Source organism: Amborella trichopoda, chromosome 3 (assembly GCF_054954075.1).
Source record: "Amborella trichopoda isolate Santa Cruz 75 chromosome 3, AtrichopodaSantaCruz75HAP2 v2.0, whole genome shotgun sequence".
Taxonomy (NCBI): Eukaryota; Viridiplantae; Streptophyta; class Magnoliopsida; order Amborellales; family Amborellaceae; genus Amborella; species Amborella trichopoda.
The window spans coordinates 54,770,258-54,794,191 of record NC_142338.1 but is presented as its reverse complement, the minus strand read 5'-3'; the positions used below and the strand labels follow the sequence as shown (position 1 = coordinate 54,794,191).

The 23,934-nt window shown below is 35.7% G+C and overlaps 2 protein-coding genes and 1 long non-coding RNA gene across 17 annotated transcripts; 2 read left to right on the top strand and 1 right to left on the bottom strand.

Annotated features, from left to right (window-relative positions):
- Nucleotides 1-559: 559 nt before the first annotated feature.
- Nucleotides 560-5,444, top strand: LOC18429414 (FKBP-like peptidyl-prolyl cis-trans isomerase family protein). 15 transcript variants are annotated; one of them, XR_016051762.1, is made up of 11 exons: nt 560-695; nt 798-950; nt 1,510-1,565; nt 1,667-1,722; nt 2,382-2,439; nt 2,569-2,643; nt 2,850-2,906; nt 3,048-3,137; nt 3,974-4,051; nt 4,993-5,033; nt 5,194-5,444. XR_016051762.1 is itself a non-coding variant. In XM_006838700.4 (10 exons), exons 1-10 carry the CDS (start codon nt 614-616, stop codon nt 5,219-5,221), a joined length of 717 nt encoding a protein of 238 aa, XP_006838763.3. In that variant the 5' UTR covers nt 560-613; the 3' UTR covers nt 5,222-5,444. The 15 variants fall into 14 exon arrangements, 9 of the variants coding, with proteins under 9 accessions (XP_006838763.3, XP_020520241.2, XP_088717551.1 ...); XR_016051766.1 differs by having other exon boundaries at nt 2,382-2,456; XR_016051764.1 differs by having other exon boundaries at nt 2,382-2,462.
- A 10,993-nt stretch (nt 5,445-16,437) lies between these two features.
- Nucleotides 16,438-23,774, top strand: LOC148782976 (uncharacterized). The gene is made up of 2 exons (XR_016051761.1): nt 16,438-17,184; nt 23,100-23,774. It is a non-coding gene; the product is annotated as an uncharacterized LOC148782976 (long non-coding RNA).
- Nucleotides 19,598-23,721, bottom strand: LOC18429412 (UDP-glycosyltransferase 87A2). Its single transcript, XM_006838698.4, has 2 exons — nt 23,119-23,721; nt 19,598-20,642 (listed from the first exon to the last, which is right to left on the bottom strand). Exons 1-2 carry the CDS (start codon nt 23,666-23,668, stop codon nt 19,768-19,770), a joined length of 1,425 nt encoding a protein of 474 aa, XP_006838761.2. The 5' UTR covers nt 23,669-23,721; the 3' UTR covers nt 19,598-19,767.
- Nucleotides 23,775-23,934: the final 160 nt, after the last annotated feature.

The following is a 23,934-nucleotide window of genomic DNA, read 5'->3' as shown; positions in this document are numbered from 1 at the left end:
AAGTTTATATAAGGTTGCAACCTTAAAATGTAGAATTATAGATGCATCTCAAAAATCCATCGGAAAAGATTGTTGTAATGTTGAAAGACCCTCTAATTGATCATCTCGACATCGAGATGTATAAATGTGTAAAAAAAAATTTTTTGAGTCCCAAAAATAGTGCATCTTGCAACACATTATCTAAACCGTCTATTTTTAAGATTTTCACATGTTTATAGATCTACATGATTTTAACTATTTTTGGAGTTTAAAATTTTATAATTAGATATGAAAATACATTTATAGATAATCCTAAGATATTTTTATGGGGTACTTAGAGTGAAATAAAAATTCAAAAACAAAGCCTCTAATGTTGATTGGGAGGTTGTTTTTCGAACCTCTTTGATGATTTTCCGGGGATTTTAACTAACTCCCTTGCCATGATGGTTCTCCCTAGAACGGGCCCAATAAAATCCCAGGATATAGCCCGAGGGTCTCTCCCGCCTCAATTTCAAAGCAATGAAGACCAGTGGCTACAATTCAAGGATTATAATGGGGTATGACCCACTTATTATCCTCTACTTTTACTCGGAGCAGGCAAGCTACTGAGAGAGAGCAAACTGGGAGCTCAAACATGGAAATTCCCCTTCTCTCTCAACGCATTTCGGCCCCCTTCGGCTCCATATCCCAACTCTCTTCTCTCTCCACTCTTCCTGGTAAAAACCCCTGATAACAAACCACCCACCATCTCTCGCACCCATGTCTTTCTGCTTTTTGATGTTTTCTACAATGAAATAAGAAACCCGTGTAATGCACAGGTAAAAGGCTTCTTCATTTGAGAAATCAGAGATTATCAGTTAGCTGTTGCGCCTCCGCCATTCCTCCACAGTTTGAGGCAGTGGATTCATCACTAAATGATAATTATGAGTTTGATGGGAGGAGACAGTTGATGGGGTTCTTTCTTGTAGCAGGTTGGTTTTCATTTTCTTAGTTTTTCAATGCATTTACTTTGATAACCACGGTGTTTTGCATTTATAAAGAAGTTTGATTATTCAATTGACTGGTTATGCACTTCCATTACCTGATGAAGTGCTATTTTCTTGGTATACATGACCATAAGATTTTATTTGGATCTATATTTGAACCCTCATAATCTAGGGCTGCAAATTACTCTGTTTCTAATTACTGTGTTTCACATGAAACTTTGTGGTGCATGCCCATATGAATTTGTATCATGTTTTTATATGAATTCATGCTTTTTTATTGTTATTAATGCTCCCTACACATCATCCTTTTAATTTTTTTTAGTAGCATTTTCATTTTTCAAGCTCCTTTATGTCTGGCCCCTCAGGTTGCCAAAAATCACTTCTTAAGATGGGAGCTGGGGTCATCTCTACTTAGGCCAGATGAGGAGCATCTTGAGCAATTTCATGGCCTAACATTTCCTTATTCAGTTTTATTTTTATTTCTGAGGATTTTATGATTTTTATGTGTTTTTGAGAGGCGGTTTGTTGTTTTGTGTTATGGCAGCTACTGCCTTTTCGCTCTCTGACATGGCCGGGGCTGTTTCAACAAGTAGAAGAGCGGCAAGTCCTATTTGAATTCGATTTGACAGGGTGTAACTTTTCTTGGAACTTTAGAAATTCACATTTGATCCTTATGAAAATATTATGGTTGGTTTTTGCAGCTTAGAGGAGCGAAGATACCTGAAAGTGAATACACGACACTTCCAAATGGACTTAAGTTAGTTTCCCAATCCTACGAAGAGGATTTTTCTTGAATGGTACTTTGAATTTGTAATTCAGGGTTTAGTGCATCAGAATTCCGCATTGACCAAGGTGTTGCTATGATTGGACTTGGCATCAACACTAATGTCATGTATATAACCAGAAGCGACATATTCTGATGTGTAAATTGTCACCATTCTAAATTGTTACAAAAGATCATATTGACTCAGCATACTCTTATAGCATTGTTCTTGTTGCTGCTCCTAGTCACATGAGTTCTTATTGGTTAATTCAGCTCGTTGGTGTAAATTGTAAATCATTTCTAAGTGGCTTCAAACAGCTAAGTTTATCACTGTTCACATTGATCTTGAGGATTTTTCTATTCAATTTCCCACCTTTTTACTTAATTTTTAAGGTCTTGTAGGAGCACTCATCATTCCCTTCTGCTTCTAGCAACCAGTTATTTACACCTTCTGCATTTCATATGTCTGCGGCATCTTCATCTTGGTCTTTATCTCTTTTTAAATGTTTTATGCATGAGCTACAAAGTTTCTAAATTGTCCGATGCACAGGTTCACTTCTTCTGCGTCAAGGTTTTCTTATCTTCGTAATAATTTGATAAAGCAAAGATCTTACTCTTGTGAATAACAAACTAGTGGTATTTTTTTTAACAAGGTACTATGATGTGAAAGTCGGAGGTGGACCTAAAGCTGTGAAGGGATCACGTGTTGCAGTCTGTTCCATCCTGTGGTTTGGGTTATTTTTTCTTGCATAGTTTCACATCAATTTCATGGTTTTTTCTGATGTTTCCTTCTGGAAGTTTTTAAGTTCCATATAATGATAATGCAAACTTGTCCTTTAGGTTCACTATGTTGCCAAATGGAAGGGCATTACCTTTATGACTAGTAGACAAGGTCTTGGTGTTAGTGGCGGAACTGTAAGTTTGTAGTGCCATTCTTATTTAATCCTTTAGTCTCTCTTGAATTCATTTATTAACCTCTGATTGTCTAGATAAGACAATCACATTTTCAGATTTTTTCGTAGTACTGGTACACCAATTGTAAGAAATCACATGCTTTTGGTTTTCTCCAAGTTTCCAAACTTGGGCAATCGAAATTCAATGTGGGCAGTGTGCTTATGCAGTGCTCAGGAAACAAGTTTTTTATTTAAAATTAACCAGCGCAAGTCAATTTTTGATAGGTTGGTAACTCTTACTTATATCTTAGCATTCAAAAAGAGGACTTGTTACTGTGATATGAATGCATATTAGTATCTTGAAGCATCTCTTTTTTTTTTTTACTGCTGCCCAGCTCAATGTAATCTTAATGGTTTCCACTGCAGCCTTATGGATTTGATGTTGGGCAATCTGTAAATGGATCTGTCCTTAAAGGATTAGATCTTGGGGTTGAAGGCATGCGAGTTGGAGGGCAGGTAAGTAATTTATCTTTTGGCTTATAACTCAATTGTGGTACACAGACAGATATCTAATAGCGTTCATTTCTATTCTTCTATAACCAATGACTGTAATGCAATCTTGTGTATTTCTTTAATTGTTACTTTCGTTCAAATAAATATGAGTCTTGTATACATATACGTCTACCATCCATTTATCTACATACACCTCTCTGTGGACTTCATGCATTCTTTTGATACAGTAACATGCATAGTGGATTGTTGAGATATATGCTACAAGGTGTGCCTTTTATATCATTATATGTACATTTGTCATTGGTTTGATCTTTGATAGGATATATGAGTTGGGCTGTTTTTCAGGTGGTGCTGGTCACATTGCACTTATGGGTGCCGTAGATATTTCATTATCAATAGTTTAGTATAGATATACTCAAATATATGACTATATATCTATTGCCGACAGATAAAGAACTAGGTATCTCTGTGTAAATTGTTCCATCTTGAATTTCCTCGAGCCATTTCTACTTTTCGTTTCTTAAAAGCGAACAGATATAAAAATATGTCAAAACCTGAAGTTATATTCAAATGTGACACCTCCGAAAATCTCATGGATTTTAAACTCAGTAACAAGAAGTGATTACGTTATGCCAGTATTTTGCATGGCTATTCTGAATTAAATTGGTATAATTTTCTTGAGGGAGTGGTGATGTATCAGAAGAACTAAAACCATAGTTCCTTTGAAATTTTTAAGTTTTTTAAAACTTTTAAGTTGTCTAGCTTAGTTTAGCCCATTGGGTTATTCCTATGTTTGCATTGCTGAATTCTGCCAGATGTTGCTTAACTTGTTTGTGCAGAGACTGCTAATTGTCCCCCCAGAGCTTGCTTATGGAAGTAAAGGAATCCAAGAAATTCCTCCGAATGCAACACTCGAGGTAGAAGTGTATCTCATTTGCAATTTGCTTCTTTCTTCGTGTGGAATACATTCATTTGCATGTTTTTATCTTTGTAAAAAAGAACTTGTAGTATATGCACAAATGGGTAGAGGCCAACTACATGACGACGACTACAAGAAGCAAAGCTTCGTAGATTAGGATTAAGGTGACAATGGGAGAGGTGGTATGATTAGGATTAGCTTCAGCGGTATTAATATCCCATTTTTTGCATTATCTTAGTTAAAAGGAACGAGCATGTTCTGATAAACATGGTTTGCCCTATAGACACATTGTACTGAGTAGAAACGAAAAGCAATCCACGAAAAACAAGAAAGAAGAAAAAACATAAAAGAAAGAGACAACCAACCACAATGCAAAAATATATGTGGTTCGGTAACGTGCCTACGTCTACGGGAGATTAGAGCTTATTTATTGACAATGGAGAATAGGGTTACAATTATCTCTCTTCCTCACGCCTCTGTTTTTATCTAATTACAAAGAGATCTGCATTTTTCCCTTAACCCCCCTACGGGGTATATATAGTCCCCAACCCCCCTACGGGCTTTTGGCCCTTCGGACTTTTAATGGCCTTCCGGAGTCATCTTTTTGACTCCACCTTGACAGATCTATTTCCTCATAATACAAGACATCAATCCTCAACATAATGGAACTTGAGTAATTTTGTCATGCGTCAAAAAAACATTCTACTGCCGATTGTAAGAAAATTATATTATGTTACTATATATTAATCCACAAGAGTAAAACTTATGGCTTTGATGGTTCTCTATTCATCTACTGCTGTTATTTTGATGTCTGGATTCTAAATTATGTTGCTTCTATTTGTTTATATCAAGTTTTTTCTAGAAATTATGACAATACTTTTGTTGATAGTATGTTTTTACATTGAATTAAAGAATCATTTCTGCTGTTGCAATATGCAGTTGGATGTGGAACTACTTGCTATCAAACAAAATCCATTTGGGTACCTGAAGCTCTTTTGTTTTGCATTTTCATTCATTTTCACGTCTTCGATTTTCATTAGATGGAAAGTAAATAACTTCCGATTTTTTCATTCTTTTGCTGATGGTAGAGGAGATATGTTTGGGTTTGACTTTTGTTTGAATGGGCCCTTTTTGCTGCAGGTCTGCTGTGAAACTTGTAGAAGGATGAACAGTAATGTCTTACATCCAACAGATTCTAAGATAGCACAGCCTCCATCTGACATGATGAATTGTTTCATATTATTGGAGATGATTGGTTTGTCAGTTAATTTCTCCATCAAAAATTTTGAGAGTTAAAAGAGAGCTTCCTGTATTCATCTCAAGATCAGCCCCTAGAATATGCATAACAAATCACACATACAATCTATACATGGAAAACTTTATTGTGGTAATTTTGATTCCTTGCTCACCATAGACCTCATTTGGGTGCTTCCTTAAATATATTGATGAATGGAAACATAATTGTGGGAGAACGTTTTTCTGTTTTATTGTTAAACTGGCAGGGGCGCATTTTCAGTGACTTTCAAATAAGCCAGTCCATGAAACCAGCCTTGTGAATATTTATGAGTAATCATAAACAATCATGGATAGGTGGGGATTGAACTAAATTATTTACAAATAAAAGACATTATTTATGAATGACTAATTTTCCCTAAGTGACCTAAACATTTTCATTGCATACTTAATTTCATCATTTGATAGATTCCAAATTGTTATTCTCTGAATAGAGCTTGGTACTATGTTTTTGTGAGTTAATGTATGAGATGTAACTGTTATGTTAGCACCCATTGTGTTGTAGGCTTAGTTACGACTAGTTGAAAACTTAAATGAGATTTACCTGAACAGTTAACCAGACATGGGGTCGGAAGTGGTTCAACTGGCCTAACTGGCCAAGTCCCGGGCGGTCAAAAGTGTTAAAGAAAATAAAAAAAAATCTAATAAAATATAAAAATATCTTTAAAACATGATTAAATAAAACACATCCAAATGAAGTTGAAAATTAATAAAAATAAATAAATTTTAAAGAATCTATTTTTGTCGAGGGGTATTTTTGAAATTTTTCAAAAAAGATGAAAAATGTAAAAATAAGTATTGATGGCCAAAAATTACCAAAATGATGGAAAATATTAAAAAATATATGTTACAAACAAAATCCCTTATTTTTTAAAAAAATTTATATAATTTTTTTGAATTTTTTTTAAAATACTTGGGAAGTTCACCAAAACGGATTGAAATTAGAACCGGCCATGAAATTTGAACCACCCGATTTTTCCTACACTAGATTCAATAACTGTTGAGTAATTTTTCTTTTTTCTTTTTTTTTTTAGAAGTCGTAAGCTAAAATTATAGATGTACATTTGACACCATCTTATACCATCTGAAAATACAAAAAAGATATTTTTGAAAAATTTAAAATGACCAAATTATCCTAATCATGTTCCAATGATAGTCTGATCATTTTAAGTTTTAGGAAATATTTGTTTCATATTTTTTTACTCACTAATACATAGTAAATTTCGTCTTTGTCATATTTATATAAAAATATAAAATTCAAGTAAACATATGTTTTCAACCATTCGATCAAAGATTTGATAGTTAGGAGCATACCCTATATTACTTTCATTTTAGATAACCAATTTGAGTTGGTTAAGTCCACATTTGCAGCTCATTAGAACCATCCATTTCAAAGTTCATAAATTTACTTGATCTAAAATATTTTTGGAGCTTTAAATTTCAAAATTAGGAACAAAAATTGATTTTTAGGCCATTGTAAGAGTTTATAATGGAACTGCCTCTTTTAGTGGTAGGCCTTATTTTGATTGTTTCTTTTGGCAAAATTTAGTAGTAGGCCTTACTTATGATTGTTTAAGGTTGACACACCTTATACAAACCACTTTCTTTCCTCTTAACCATCTAATAATAACTCGAGAAAAGTGTTTAGATTAACTTCCGATGACCACTCATTTTCTCCGGCCATCTTAAGCTCCCTGATCCGCTTTGGCATTTCCTTGCTCTCTTCCCCACCCATCAGCCTACACACCAGCCTAGAAATTTCTCCTCTTTTTATTCATTGGCCCACTCCTAACCTTCCAATCATCTAAAATTAGCGTACCGTTGGTTTGTTGGTCAAAATACATGGGAAAGGTAAGCATTGGTACACCAGCAAATATACCTTCAATGGTAGACAATGAGTAAAGAAGCCTCCTATAGATGGATGCCTCAAAACCTTAGATTGAGAACACCAAGGAACCACTAAGCCCTTATTCATGCATACATCTCTCAAATGTGGATCAAGGTCCTTGGCCACCCAAATGAATGGTATTCTACTCTCATATAGTCCACAAGCCAGCTCCCCCATTTGTATTTTAGAGAGAGACAAGACACTGTAGAGAGTGGAGCAATCGGGTTGGATTTGAGCCATAAAGAGCAGTCTGTCTCCCGCCCGGGACTGGTCTTGAAATCTTGATCGTTGGATGTCAGAGAAGAGATTAGGGAACCAATAGGGAGTATTGGACATGAGACTGATGAAACTAGTGCATCAATGGTTGCTTGCTCAAGCTTGTAGAGGGAGTTGAGAAGAATGCAATTGGGTTTTGGGATTTGTTGGAAGCACTTCAGAAACCTGTTTGCGCCCCCCCCCCCCCCGACACATGCTTGGGAGGTCCAGAATCCGAGTTGACGAGACACCAGGGAGAGAGTAGAGTCGATGTACTCTTCCTGAAATTGAGAAACAAATAAGTTTAATCTTTTCTTCATTCACTTCAAACTCATTATTCAGTCAATGCATTTTCATTTAAGAAGAAAAATGAAAAATACAAGGCTACCCTTTCACCTTTTGGCCGTATTTCTTCTTTCCGTTTTAGTGAATAACCCAAGGTAATCAGAATTGAGTAGAAACACATCTGCTTCTTGTTAGACGTGTCGCTATTTTAGCAGCATTATTACATTCAACAGAGGCTCTACTGTGACTGGTGGCAGACATTCACGCTCCTACCTGGTGAATGGAGAGAAGATAACTAAAATATGGTCCCCCCAAATGGGGCCCTAGAGTTCAATATCTCCTAAGTCCCAACCCTTAAAATGCCGGTCTCCAGTTAAATGTCCCGGTTCTCACTCACTATCATCACAAGTCAAGTTTTTCAAGTGGCTAAGGTACAAAGTTCCTTGCTTTTATATATATATATATATATATATATATATATATATATATATATATGAGACGAAAGAAGGTTATTTTAAAAGAAGAAGTTTATATAAGGATGCAACTTTAACAATGTGATGTGGGATTAAAGATGTGTCTCAAAAATCCATTAAAAAATGTTGTTTTAATGTTAAAAACCCTCTAATTGATCATCCCAACATCGATATGTATGTTTTTGGAAAAAAAAAAAAAAAATGAGTCCCATAAATAATTTATCTTACAACATATTATCTAGACCGTCCATTTGCAAGATTTTTATATGTTTATAGATCTATTTGATTTTAACCATTTTTAGAGTTTAAAATTTTATAATTAAATATGCTCAGAATTTTTTACATACAAACCGCACCCTATTCTAAACGTCTTGCCCGTTATCATTTTTAAAAAGTTTTGAGTGACATGGGCAACGCTTTTGGATGAGTGTTGGGTGAGTTGACCGGCTCGCTATCTTTGTCCGGTCTCCCCACCAGATATCCCAAAGATGTACTTTCGATCTAAAATTTTAGAATTCAATAATCTCAACTATCACAATGATTTAAAATTGAAAATTTCCTTTTTTAAAAAATATAAATATTATTTTTTGAATTCCTTTCTTCACCGTCCATTCTAAAGATGTAACTTTTTTTACATCCTTTTTTGACATCCATCTTAGATATGGACGATAGAAAGAGAAGGGACTGCTCGGTAATAGGTGAGTCTGCTGATTCACCAAAACATGTCCAACTCTTTTTACATACACATTCAAAATTTTGAACACATTAGAACCAAAAAAGAGAGAGAAATTATCAGAAATATACCTTATTTTTTATTTAATTGAAAAACAAACCTCCAACTTTCATAAACCTTGTCTACACTTTTTTTCTTTAATTTAAACATTTTTTTTATCAAAATAGCCTTCACGGTTATCGTAATACCATAACAACTGTAATGACTAGGTTACGCATTACGGCACTTTAAAAAACATAATGCTCATTGGGTCTCTTCTCCCTCATTTGTTACATCATACTAGAAATTTGAGCATTACGATCTTTAAAGTACCGTGATGCTTAGTCTAGTTATTACGTGATGCTTAGTCTAGTTATTACGGTACCTAAAGTACCATAATGTTTAGCCTGATTATTACGGTACTTAAAGTACCATAATACAATAGTCATTATGGTAATACGACTACCGTGAAAGCTATTTTGATAAATAAAAAAATATCAAAATTGAAGAAAAAGAGTGGGAAACGAAGTTTTTAAAAGTTAAGAGGTTTTTTTCTTCTAATTAGGCAAAAATAAAAATATATATTTTACAATTTTCCAAAGAGAAAAAAAGAAACGTCAGCATCAATTATATTTTGTCAATTTCCCAAAGCAAGCAAAGGGGCATGGATACCAAAAGGCTGGTAGCTTGTCTTCTAGACTATCGAACATAATTACGCGAGAGAAAACGGAGGAATGGCCACTAAATTTATGCTCGTGTGGTCAAGGTCCCAGGCACCACATCCGAACTTTCATTCTCATCCAGCTCAACATGACATCTGAATTTTCAGTCTTATCTAGCTCTTGAGTTGTCGTCATTGTCATCAACATTATCCAAACTTTATCTCAATTATTTACAGTTAGCTGTACAAATCATGTTCCGCCACTTTACACTCTATTAAGGGTCATGCCCTCAGTCAGACTATAGTTCAGCACACATCTACTCACTACCTCTATCAAAGTCCTTTTAAGCTTTCCCCTTATGCTTTTATGCTTTAGAACCTTCCACTTGGATCCAATCGCCTTCTAAATTGGTATTGTTCTAGGTCGACGTTGCACATGACCAGACTATCAAAATCTATTTTCCCTTATCTTATCTACTATTTGAGTTACCCTTAAGTTCTCTCGAATATATTTATTCTGAATTCTATCATTTCTTGTCTTGTCACTTATCCATCTCAATATCCGTATCTCAGCTATGCTCAATCTATAAATATGTTATTTCTTGACTGCTTATTATTCCATTCGTTAAGGCATAGTTGAACTTACAACTGTCGTATAGAACTTCTTTTTTAGTTTTTTATTGGAATTGTGACAATCATATAAGGCTCTAAAAACATGTTTCTATTTCGTGCATCCAATTCTAATTCTATGTGCAGTATCATCTTCAATCTCACCATTTTCATGGATTATCAAGCCTGGACATCGAAATAATATGTTTTTGGTACTTTTAGGCCTTCAATCTTAACTCCGCAATAGTCGGTTCCAAGCTGATCATACCAATCGCAAGCCTCAAGAAAGGATGGGTGTTAGGTTGGCGTGTACGTAAATTTTTTGTCATATCTATTTCATGAATTCTAATTGAGGTCCCAAGTGCCTATTATAAAAAAAAAAACACTACCTCATAAAGTGATTAATTCAACTAAATTACCAACAAGATGGTTAAAAGTCAGTTCACTTGGGTGCCTTCGGAACTATTTTATTGGGAAACCAAAGTACTCTCATTCTGGTTTTGGACCATGTACAAGTCAGCGCATTTTGGCGATATAGACACTTAAGCTACTCGAATGTCGAGATGATCGAAACGAGATTTAGGACATGCCCACTCTTTCTAAGGGTCGGCCAACAAAAATAAGAAAAATAGTTTTGATAAACAAATTAGATAAGGGAAAAGTTTATATAGAGCCGAGGCTCTAAACAATCAAATTTGAGCCTCCCTCAAATATTTCACTAAAATTTGATGCTCAAATATCTTCAAATCGATCATCTCGACATCAAGATGCATAGACACGAGAAAAAAATGGATTGCAAGTTTTGGAAATAGTGTATTTTGTAACGCATTTTTAGACCATCAATTTTTAAGATTTTCAACTTTTCATAGATATGTGGATCTACACAATTTTTGAAGCTTTGAATTTTATAAATAAATATGAAAATATATTTTAAGGCTATCACAAAAATTTCCAATATTGAAACCACTTCGCTCAACACTATTTCAAGGTAGGCTCTAATTTGATTGATTAGAGCCTAGGCTCTATACAAATCGCACGCATTAAATAAACACCCCTACCATTTGTAAGTGAAAAAAAAGACCTATGTGATCTTTTATCCGGGAATATTTTTTTTTTTTTAATCACCCTTTTTTTTTTGGCAAAAGATCACTTACAGGTGGTCTTATTAGAACAACATATACTTCAAAATAAAATCAACATGGCAATAAAACGAAGATCTTAAAACTTGTTGTCATTGAAATAACTATACACGATGCTTGAGAATAAAAAATAAGATTGCAAGAAATAAAAAAGAAGAGTGCTGGAGATTCTATCAACTAGGCTTATTACACCCCACACCAAGTCACCACCATCCGATGGCACTAGATCGACGATCTTGCTTCAATCTCAAACCAGGAAAGCAAGTTTAGGCCAGGCCACACTAATGGAACATGAACTTCTTTGATCACAAACTCAAACCCTAAGTGAATCCTTTAGCAACCTAGTTTGAGAGAGATGTATTATCTTTTTACTAAACCCTAAAACCCTTAGCCATAAATCTATAGTAGACAGATAGAAGAGAGAAAAACTTCATAACCTAAACCCTTATGTTCTTTCACAATGTAGGAGAGCGAGAAACTCTTCTTAAGAGAGAGCGAGAGAAATTCTAAGGGGGATATGAGAGAGAAATATAGAATTAGGTACAAAAGATAAGGTGAAGATTTTTGAGTTGAGACAATCTATTTTTATAGGCTTTGAACAAGATTAGGGTTCCTTAGGGTTTTTCTTGGCTTGCCTCTTCTTATGAGATTGAACGTGGACCGTCGATCAAGTGTGACTTATGGGTGAGATCTCACACCCCATATGGCTAGATGGCTCAGATCTCTCAATACAACTAATGGCATCAAGTATCAATAGCTCTGATCCCAATTAAAGAAATACCTATGTGATATTTTTACCGGGGAATATAATATATATATATATATATATATATATATATATATATATATATATATATATATTATCACCCTTTTTAGTTTTGAAAAAATATCATTTACAGGTGGTCTTATTACAATAACATATATTTCAAAATAAAATCAACATGGCAATAAAACCAAGATCTTAAAACTTGATGTCAATGAAATAACTATGCACTATGCTTGAGAATAAAAAATAAGATTGCAATAAATAAAATAAAAGAGTGACGGAGATTACCTCAACCGGACTTATTACACCTTACACCGAGTCACTACCATCCGATGGCGGGGGATCGACGATCTTGCTTCAATCTCAAACCGGGAAAGCAAGGTTAGATCAAGTCTTACCAATGAAATATGAACCCCTTTGAACTCAAACCCCGTCGATCAAGAGTGACTTATGTGGTGAGATCTCTCACCCCATATAGCTGGATGGCTCAGATCTCTCACCCCATAAGTCACTCTTGATCGACAGTCTATGTTCAAACTCACATGAAAAGGCAAGCTAAAGAAACTCTAAGAAACCATAATCTTGTTCAAAGCCTATAAAAAGATATTGTCTCTACCCAAAAATCTCTATACCTTATCTCTTGTACCTAATTTCATATTTCTCTCTCATATCCCACTTAGAATTTCTCTCTCTTTCTCTTTCAAGAAAAGTTTCTCTCTCTCTCACATTGTGAAATAATCTAAGGATTTAGGTTATGGAGTTCTTCTCTCTCCAATCTCTCAACTATGGATTTATGGCTAAGGGTTTAGTAAAAAGATAATTCATCTCTCTCAAACTAGGTTTCTAAGGGAATCACCTAGAGTTTGAGTTTGTGATCAAAGGGGTTCATGTTTTATTGCTGTGGCTTGACCTAACCTTGCTTTCCCGGTTTGAGATTGAAGCAAGATCGTCGATCCCGCGCCATCGGATGGTGGTGACTCTATGTAGAGTGTAATAAGCTCGGTTGGGGTAATCTCCGGCACTCTTTTCTTTTATTTCTTGCAATCTTATTTTTTATTCTCAAGCATAATCCATAGTTATTTCAATGACATCAACTTTTAAGATCTTGGTTTTATTGCCATGTTGATTTTACTTTGAAATATATGTTATTGTAATAAGACCACATGTAAGTGATCTTTTACCAAAATAAAAAGAGTGATATATATATATATATATATATATATATATATATATATATATTATTCCCCGATAAAAATATCACATAAGTCTTTCTTTCATTAGTATCAGAGCTATTGATACTTGATGTCATTAGTTGTGGTCAAGTAATACACCCCAGTTAAATAATTGTTAGCATATTCAAATTCTGAAAAGGCACTCTGCACAATGAGTATTCTAGGCTATTTTGGACAATGATATGAAGAAGATAATGATGTATCTTTCTTTTCATACTTTAGTGATATTGTGTGTATTTGAGATTAGGATCTACCTACAAAATTTCAGTGGGAGATCCTAAGGGAATTGAGAGTTATGGAATCATCAATGAAGGGTGTCAGTTTTGACTTTGCAAAATCTAAGAACTGTCGATTGAGTTCCGTAGATTTTCCCACCAAACATATAATTTTATTTCTTGCTGAAATTTTATTGTTATTAACAAAATTGAGTCTACTTTCAAATAAAAAATGTTTCATCAAGAAATTCATTATGCTTTGAAAGATATAATCAATTTATTGAAGGGTGTACAAGTGTTGTTTTCTGCAACGAAAACTAGTTGCATGACTTGGAAGTCAAGATTTTATTTACATTCTTAACATAATGTTTTATGGCTCACACTAAGTTTTTAGACTTCCATTATGAGTCTATTTTATAATAAAATTTATTTGAGAGAGAAATTCTAAGTTGGATGTAAGAGAGAAACATGGAATTAAGTACAAGAGATAAGGTGTAGAGATTTTTGTTAGAGACAAATCTTTTTTATAGGCTTTGAACAATATTAGGGTTTCTTAGTGTTTTCCTTACCTTGCATCTTCTTGTGATATTGAACATGGACCGTTGATCAAGAGTGATTTATAGAGTGAGAGATCTGAACCATCAATTCCATAGCTTGGCCATCAACATTATGGAATGTGTATGAACCCTTATTCCCATTTCCTAAACTATTTTCCCATCAATAGAAAATAAGTTAAATTAATTTTAATTAAATATTATGCATTTCATAAAATAGCACATCTCTACACATATCTTCCATAAAATCTATCAAAGATATATTAAGTCAATATCTACTTTCATATTAAATCAATATATGGTCAATCATACTCAATCCATAATTTGACTATATGTCACAATTTAAAAGTTACCAAAACATAAGGTCACATGGAACACAAAACAAAACTTTTCGTAAAATAGAAAGTAATAAGAGGTGGGGCCTCCACCCATGGGAGGCACATGTGGGCCCCACCTTCTAGAAACATGGTGAGCTCATGTGCACAATGAGCCCTCATGATTATTTTTTTATGTATTTAAAATTAACAAAATAATTTCTAGTGAATATTAAAACATTGTAAAATTAATATCTTTAATTTTATAAATCTAAAAGTTATAAATAAAATATGCAGAGGTTCATAAAAATTTAAATAATAATTCTAAAATAATCAATTTCATAAAACAAACACAAGAAATTAATTTTATGGGAAATTGATCTATATAGTTTAGTAATTGAATCAACAAATCATGGGACACTTCACCTTTAACTGTGGACTATGGACCATACTTGCTTTATCAGACCGACCCAGTGTTTTCCATGACCCATAGTCTAAGCAGGGGCTCATTAGTGGATCACCAAAGTATGGCTGATGATCCAAGGGGTTGCAATTCCAATCTGTGGATTACAGGTCCTCTCCTAAAGACGAGTCTGGGTCACCAATACCAGATGCGACCACAGCTCTATGGCGCATGAGAGGATATCTCACATATGCATACGCTCACCCTAAAAGGTGGATTTCTGGCTTTTTCGTTCGATCTATCGGTATGCATGTCGTGTTATGGCACATGGATGAGGTTTTGTTCCCCGTCTCTGTAGGTCACCATCACATATAAGGGTCATACAGTCCATCGGCTCACTCATCCGTGCATGTTCTTTGACCTCATTAAGGGCTAACCCATAAACCCTCATCGGTTTATTCTTCATGCCTAGGTAACATGGGTTTTTCCCAACCGATTGGCCTAGATCGTCAAGCACAGTCCGGTATCTGCAAACATCGTTTGTATGGTATGGTCTACGAGGGACCACACGCCCAATGAGTTCATGTTGCACTATATTATTTCATTTTAAAAGCACTCATAAAGCCTTTAAAGGCCACATAAACCCAACAGTAGAGACATTTTGGTTATTTTTCATTATCAAAATATTTTTTCTTATTTTTATTGGGGATGCCACAATGAAAAAATGGGACAACCAAAATTTTATTTGAAAATGATTAGTAAGAAAGTGACTAAAAATTAAACACCTTGAGTGGCCTGATTAAGATCTAATAAGGTGATTAACATTAATTATATCTCAGTTGTCCATCCATATCAGATAGCTGATAATAGTTGCACATATTTTATTTCTCCATAGAGCCACATTAAAGGATTTCTCATTACTCAAATAATCTTGATTGTTCTTGTCTCCAAATTCTGACTCTGGGCATGAGTATTTGGGTCAAATTACCAAAATACTGTTGTTGTCAATTGTTATATTAGTTGGTGTGTTGTAATAAAACTCGTTAAGAAGCACGGAAAGGAAATTATTTCTTAGATACTAACCATTTTCATTGGTGAAATTGTTAATTTAAGGACATTATTGGTTTTTTAAAATATTGTTCTCCAAGTTAAAACATGAAAATTTGTGAGCTAATTGGGCTCAATTCTTATGGGAAGAATTTTATATAGAGCCGAGGCTCTAAACAATCAAATTAGAGCCCACCTTGAAAAATATCATCAAATTGATCATCAAGATTGATCATGAAAAATATCATCAAGATGCATAGATATGAGAAAAAAAAAATGGATTTCAAGTTTTGGAAATAGTGCATTTTGTAACGTATTTTTAGACTGTCAATTTTCATGTTTTCATAGATCTGTTCGATCTACACTGTTTTTTAAGCTTTAAATTTTATAACTAAAAATAAAAATATATTTTAAAGCTATTTCAAAATTATATTTCTTGACACTATTTGAAGAAGCGCATTATTTTGCTATTGTAAAGCCTTGGCTCTATACAAACCGCACCCAATCTTATGTGGCCCATTCTCGCCATTACTTTTACCATTCAAAAAGAGGGTCTTGGAGAAGAGGAAGTGTATCTATGTGGCCCATTCTCACCTGAGAAGTTGGGAGGCAAATGTAGCCAAGAAACCAAGTCATCAAAGTGATAGAAGATAGAAAACACAGCCGATGCCATCGGATACAGCAAACCCACCGGAAGACCCCTCCTCTCGGCCACATCAGCCGCCCAAGGAAGCTACAAATCAGCAATAAGCCCTGAAATGGTGGCTCAAGGGAGCCAATGAGCCAGTCAACTGGTTCCGCCATCTTCGTGTGCACGGCTTCCATGAAGCCAGTCAAGTCGGCTCCATGTCTTAGCTCGGATGGTAAAACATTGGGTATCGAGAATAGCCGCAAGTTAGGCGATGGCTCCTGACCGGAAGTTATGAAGCCAAGCCACTCTTCAGTCACTACGATGCTCATCAATAACCCTTTTGATGCGAGTCTCGTGCAAAGGCGCATCATGGGGTTGATGTGGCCTTGTCCTGGGTATGGGACCACAGCTAAGTGGCGGATGAATGGCTGTGTCTTGCCGGAATCATGTTTTCCGATGGCGGGGATCTCTTCATGCTCCGCCATGAGAGGAGAGGACTGGGATAGGAGTATGATGCCCCAATGTTAGCTATGTGTACTTAGTCAAGTAGAGCGGCAAGTTTAATTTGGGAAGTTGGATTTGTGTATACATCGGAGGGTTGCATTCGACACGTTGCATAAAGGACTCTCACAAAGTCTACATGTTGCTATTAAGGTTTTTATCTTGATCCTATGGCTTGAAATATTTTATTTTTAATTTTCCATTGTAGATCATTAAACAGCGTGTTTGGAGCGTGCACATATCTAATAGAGGCACCATGGTAAAAAAAAATAACAAAAAGATATTTTACTAAAATATCTTTGAAACTTGTAAGGGCTTTTTGGTTATTTATTTTTATAAAAATATTTTTTATCTTTTGCTAAGGCAAGACAATGCTCCAAATTTTGCTTTGAAAATAGTTTGTGGTAAAAAATTAGAAATTAAAGAGATTTTGATGTGACATTACAACCGGAGCAATCTCAATAGTTATTTCTAATCAGATGGCTTAAAAGTGGCACCACATGTGATGTTTAATATGTGGGTAGCGCCACATGCAACGTTATGCCATTTGAAGACAAGTATCACTTACTGGTATCATGTTATAGTTACTCTTATAATGTCACATAGTAGTTACCTATAGCTCATTTGATGGTGATTCCCTGAATAAGACTTATATTATTGGGAGTAAAAATATCCTCGAAGCATAGGTGGTCAAGATGGTAAAATACTACAACATAATGTCTATAATATTTTATCTCTAATAGATCTGGTTAGGATGGTGGGATGTTACAATATGATGTCTACAATTTTTTATCTCTAGTGGACATCTCAGTAACATTCGACTCTAGATAAAGTTTTGACCATCTTAAAAAAAAACAAAAAAAAAGGAATTGATCTTTGTAGGACCTATTCTCACTAATCTTCCTAACAAAGAAAAGATTCTCCTTAAAAAGGGTAGGTATCATGTTTTATGCACTTGCAAAATTTAACCATTTTTAAAATCAACTATAAATGCTCGAAGGAAAATTGTTTCATACCTGATCGACATTTCTAAATATGCGGTCCAAAAAGGGTAAAGCATCTAGTTTAAAGATGGATGCAATTAGGTGTTTTATCTAAAAACAATAGAAACTAACGGTCCATATGTTTTCTTACTAGAATTATTATTTTTAATTTTTAAATTTTATTTATTTTTCTTACTAGAATTATTATTTTTAGTTAGAGATTACATGTCCTAAAAAATTACTTACTAATCTATCTCAAAAATAAATTTATTAAGAGGCCTGCATTTCTCCATATACGGGTTTGGCCAACCGGGTCCATAGAAGAATCTCAAAAATAGATAGGTCTCAAAAAATAGATATTTAATCGTAGGACAAAAGGATTCTTTTAAAAGACAAAAACAAACATCCCAAATAAAGGAAAAGAAACAAGATAAAGTGGGAACTTTATACCACGCACTCCACAATTTCCTAGAGATTCAACACATGCAAAAAACTAGCGGGGGCTTCTCATATCTATGTGAGGCCTACAGTGATCAAAAGATAAATTAAAGCGTTGTGTCTCCCTTGCCCTATTTCTTTCTCTAAATTATCTTCTCTCTCATGCACTTTCGTGACAAAATAATTTATGATGGTTTTCTCTCGCTTGAGAAGCAACAAAATAAGACCTGCAAGTCTACAAAATCAGTAAGTTTGTCCTATGATTTTGTTCCTTTTTTGTATTTAAAATACTATTTGATGTTGGGAAAGTTGCATGAACAAGGAGATAGACGATCATTCCCAGTTGTTTAGCATGATTTAAGATGGGCTTTTAGTTAAAGAAAAAAGTTCACATAAGGTTGAGGTCATAAACAATCAAATTAAATCACACCTTACAAATTCACTAGAAGAGATTCTTTGGATGCCAAAAAAAACCCTTAAATCGAATCATTTAAACCTTGAATGCATAGCGGTGAAAAAAATTTGGATTTCAAGAATGGGAAATAGCATATGTAATATCTGGGCAATCAATTTTCAGTATTTTCAAATGGCCGTAGATATTCTCAATCTACATTATTTATGAAACTTTCAATTTTATAGTTAGAGATGAAAATAAATTTTTAAGCTATCACAAAGATTTTTGCTATTGAAAAATCATCTTTTGACACTATTTAAGGGGTACGTCACTGCGTCTTACTTAGATTGTTTGGGGCCTCAACCTTAAACAAACCTCACCCTTTAATTAAATATGCTTGCTGTAAATTTGTATGGGGCGATTAGAACTCTTGGATGACGTTCACAATAATCATACTCTACTTTGGGTTTTGATTCTATTTTGCATGACAAAATTTTAAACTTTATGCGTGATTTTTATAGTGTTGATGAGATTTTCGGCAAACCATAGTAACTGATAATTCGATATAAATGAAGGATTAAAGATGACACTTGCATGCCAACTATTTGATGATTTTTCTGGTTATATGCTAATAAGCCTAATATAGCCCTGCTTATTCGAATTGGTCATTGTTCCTAAGTCCTACTCCTACTCCTAATTGGTAATGCTAATAAGCCTACCTCCTACTCCTAAGTCCTAACAAAAGAGCAAATGACAAACAAAATACTCCCAAATTCATTCAAATTGGTCACTGCTCGATCGCTTCCCTTTCCAAAGCTTGACAACGCAGTCACACTGGTATATGTCTTCATGTAACACTACGAAACATCCGGACAAACTGTCAAACAAAATACACTGATTTTTAAAGCAAATCGATCGATATCAACAATCTAATGACTCGAGGAAAGCATTTAAGCTAATGTCTGATGATCCGCCCCTTTCAAAGGTCTTTAGACCAGCCTCCTTAAGCTTCTCAATCCTCCTCCTCATTTCTTTGCTTTCTTCTCCGTCAAAGAGCCTTCTCACAAGGCTAGCAATTTCTCCTCTACCGACCAATTCATTTTCACCCATTGGTCCACTTCTAACCCTCAGCCCAACCTTCCAATCATCTGTAACTAGCTTACTATTCATTGGTTGGTCGAAATTAATCGGGAAAGTTAGCATTGGTACACCAGCCAGTACAGCTTCCATGGTAGAATTCCACCCACAATGTGTTAAGAAACCCCCTATGGATGGATGCCTCAAGACCTTAGATTGAGAACACCAAGTAACTACTAGGCCATTGTCCTTGCACATGTCTCTTAAATTCCTCGTAGGATCTCGAGCTACCCAAATGAATCGGATTTCGCTCTCAATAAGTCCGAAGGCCAGCTCCATCATTTGTCTATCCGGGACAGTCACGAGACTACCTAGTGAAACATAGAGAGTGGAGCCATGAGGTTGTGAGTCTAGCCATGAGGAGCAGTCAACCTCTGGTCTAGCATTCGTCTTGAATTCATTTTCTTGGGGTAAGGGGATCAAGGGACCGACAGGAAAAATGTGGCCACGTGGGAGTAATGCATGTAAGGCATCGATCGTTGGACTCTCGAGCTCATAGAAGGAGTAGATCAGGATGAAGTTGACTTGCTGAAATTGTTGGAAGAACTGCAGACACCTTGCTCTTTGTTGTGCCTCCTCTCTCCCACCCACGTGCGGAAGATCAAGTATGCGTGTCAAAGAAACGCCGGGTAGGTAGTCGACATGTTCTTCTTGGCTTACTTGAAAATTGAAATTAACATGTCAATTTGTTTTGGCGAAAGATTACATTTTGTTGTGCACATAAGCTTTAAATCCAATGGGTTGACTTTTGGCAAATAAAATACGAGAAAAGCAGAACCAGCAACAAACAACCAACAAGTAGTATCAGAGCCTAGTTTAGGGCTATCAGTAGAGCGGAATTTGGTGTCAAATACTATTTTTCAGCAAAAATGAAAATGAAAAGAAAAAATGTACTCCCTCCTCCACCAACCCTCTTTCCCTCTCCACCAAAAGCAACTCTAATTATTATTTAGTTCTCAAAAACCTAGTGGGGCACTAGCCAGGTGGCTCCGCCCGATGCGGCTCAATCAACCTGCCTCTAATAAGTTAGGGTTTAGGCTAAAAAATATAGCCCAAGGGCTGCGCCACTACAACCCGAGGGCCGGGTTGGGTTGGAATTGGGCTAGGGCTGCTTTAGTCTGGCCTAGACCGTGCCCGGCCTGGGCAGCACTAGGAGGATCATGGTTGCGCTAGGGCCAGGCAAAGCCCAGCCCGGCAACAATTGGTTTTTCTTTTTGACTTCCGAAGGTATTTTGATTAGATAACTTCTAAGTTGCGGTGGACTCATCCAAATGTGGCTTGTTTTTTTTTGTGAGGAGGAAGCAGCGGAGGTGGGATTGAGAGAGGATGAACCTTGTGGGTGAGCTGGGGTAGAAACGAGAGAGGGGGGACTTGGGGCCGTTGCAGGGGGAGTTGGTGGGGTTGGGTAGATCAAATTCAACATGGTAGTGGGGTTGGGCTGAGAATTCAACATTCTTGTTCGGGGACTCCGAAAGAGCGAGATATATTTGAAGGGACTTCTTTTCAACTATTGGACTCATTTGTTTTTTTTGTGAAAAAGAAAATGAGTTTTGTATGAGACCGGTCTGGTAGAGTTTTGTATGAGACCGGCACAAACCGGTCCAATGTACTGAAAAAATTACTTTCTACACCAGAGTAGTTGTAAAAATAAGGTTAATAGTATGGTATCAAAAATGTTGGAGAGGTCTAAAACGGTAATTTGGTCCCAAAACATTAATTTTTTGACTTGGGGGAGTAGTTGCGAAAATGGGATCAACATTGTAGCTTCAAAACTGTTGCAAGAAAGACCGAGGAAGTACAAATTGCGACTATCTCTATAAGGACCCGGTTCTATGGGTTCAAGGCTGCATATGTAGAAATGTGGGCCTAGTAATAAATATATTTTTGGGATGGATTTTTGGACTTAATTTTTAAAGACATGTAATCTCTAACATGCAGATCATGAATATGATAAAATAAGTAAATTTTAAAAGCTAGAAATAATAATTTTAGTAAGAAAACATTTGAACCGTTAGTTTCCATTGTTTTTAAATGGAACACCTACTTGCATCTATCTTTAAGATGGATGCTTTACATTTTTTGGACCACATATGTAGTCTTGTGGTCCAGCCCACATGAAACAATTTTCCTTTCTATAATTTTTTGTTTTAAAACTAGTGGTATGCTTAGGAGCCCAATGGTTTGTTTGGGTCTAAAGGTGTCGAAAACGGGCCCATGTGAAACAAAAGAAAATTATATGTACTCCCTAAAATCAACTTTATAGGTATCTTGACGCTCAAAATTCTTTCTATCCCTAAACTCTAATATTGTTTTTCTTTGTATTTATCCCCAAACTAAAAATTCAATAAATTTGGGATGAAAACACCTTTATTGTTTTTACACAAACAAAAATATTACATGTTAGTTTTTTGTATTCTCTCTACACTTTTTCTTTCTCTCTCTATCCACCGTCTCTCCCCGTTTCTCCATCCTCCATCTCTTTCAACTCTCTCTCTACTTGCCCAATGTTCCGGACCAGAATTTTTTTTGTAGTCCGACACGAAATTGTGCCAAACCACAAAAAAAAGCTTATGAAAATTCGTGTCCACAGATAGAGAGAAAGAAAGAGAAGGCAGGCAAAGAGAGAGAGAAAGAGAGCAAGAGAGGGAGAGAGAGCAGGTAGAGAGAGAAAGAGAGCGGGGAGAGATGGCCAATAGAGGAAAGAGAGAGTGATTGGATAGAGAGAGAGAATGAGATAATACAAAAGGTGACATATATCATATTTTTGTTTGTGTAGAGAGAGTAAGAGTATTTTCATCTTAAATTGATTGATGTTTTTATTCAGGGGATAAATACAAAAAAAACAATATTGCAATTTAAGGTATAGTAGAAAAATTTTTGGAGATAAGATGTCTGGAAGTTGATGTTGAGTATCTATAATTTTCCCAAGAAACGAAGGAAAAACTCTTCAATGGGCCTTCTATCCAACTGCCGAAGGACGAGGGGATCACGGCAAGCATCCCACTCCTCCTTCTTCACCGTCCAACTCATTCACTCATCGTTACAACCCATCTGACCATATTTTCCTCACCCTTATGACCATATTATAACATTTGTTACATAGTAACTTTCCACAGAAGGGCTCTTATAACTTACCAGTGGAGCTGCCGGAAAAATGGCCTTTTGAAAAGAGGAGATCAAAGTGGTAGTAGATGGAGAAGATCGCTGACGCCATAGGGAAAAGCACAGCCACCGGAATACCCCTTCTTTCTGCCACATCAGCCGCCCACGGCATGAAGACGTCAACAATAACAACGGAAACCGGCCGTTCCTCCGTCTCTAACAATCCAACTAGAAGCCGCTCGAATGGCTCCTCCATCTTTGTGCTCACGGCTTCAATGAATCCGGTCCAATCTGCGCTTCGATTCAGCTCTGAGGGTATAACATTTGGTATTGGGCAAAGTCGAACATTTGGTGGAATCGGCTGACCCGACATGAACCCAACCCATTCTTTTGTGACCACAAAGCTTATGGCTGCACCTTTGGATGCAAGTCGCTTGCAGAGGTGCATCATGGGGTTGATGTGGCCCTGGCCCGGGAACGGTACCGCCACCACGTGACGGACTCCGGAGCAAAGTGACTCGAAATTTCTGGTATCCGATTTCCCTATCCCCAGCATATTTTCTACCTCCCTGGATAGAGGCATGTAGATTATGGGGTTTTGTTCATGATATGGTATGAATTATGTAATTTATGAGGAATATATAGATAAATATATTTGGAATTTTATTGTTGTTATTTACAAGCTTAAATCCGATGTACATTTAGTAATATGACTTATGCGTGTTAAAAAATTATTGTTTTGCATTATTGTTGTATTAAATACCAAATCGGTCTCTGGTGTAGAAAAATTTATTTTAATAATTGTTTAGAGACTACCTCAGTTGATAAAAGTTTTTAATAAGAATGATG

Bases quoted from the DNA above. Each gene is read 5' to 3' on its own strand.
- LOC18429412 (XM_006838698.4), bottom strand. From the start codon at position 23,668: ATGCCTCTATCCAGGGAGGTAGAAAATATGCTGGGGATAGGGAAATCG. The intron at 20,643-23,118 runs GTAAGTTATAAG...TCAATTTTCAAG, and splicing joins TTTTTCCGGCAGCTCCACTG to TAAGCCAAGAAGAACATGTC.
- LOC18429414 (XM_020664582.2), top strand. From the start codon at position 614: ATGGAAATTCCCCTTCTCTCTCAACGCATTTCGGCCCCCTTCGGCTCC. The intron at 951-1,509 runs GTTGGTTTTCAT...GTGTTATGGCAG, and splicing joins GGGGTTCTTTCTTGTAGCAG to CTACTGCCTTTTCGCTCTCT. The intron at 4,055-4,992 runs GAAGTGTATCTC...TGCAATATGCAG, and splicing joins CGAATGCAACACTCGAGGTA to TTGGATGTGGAACTACTTGC.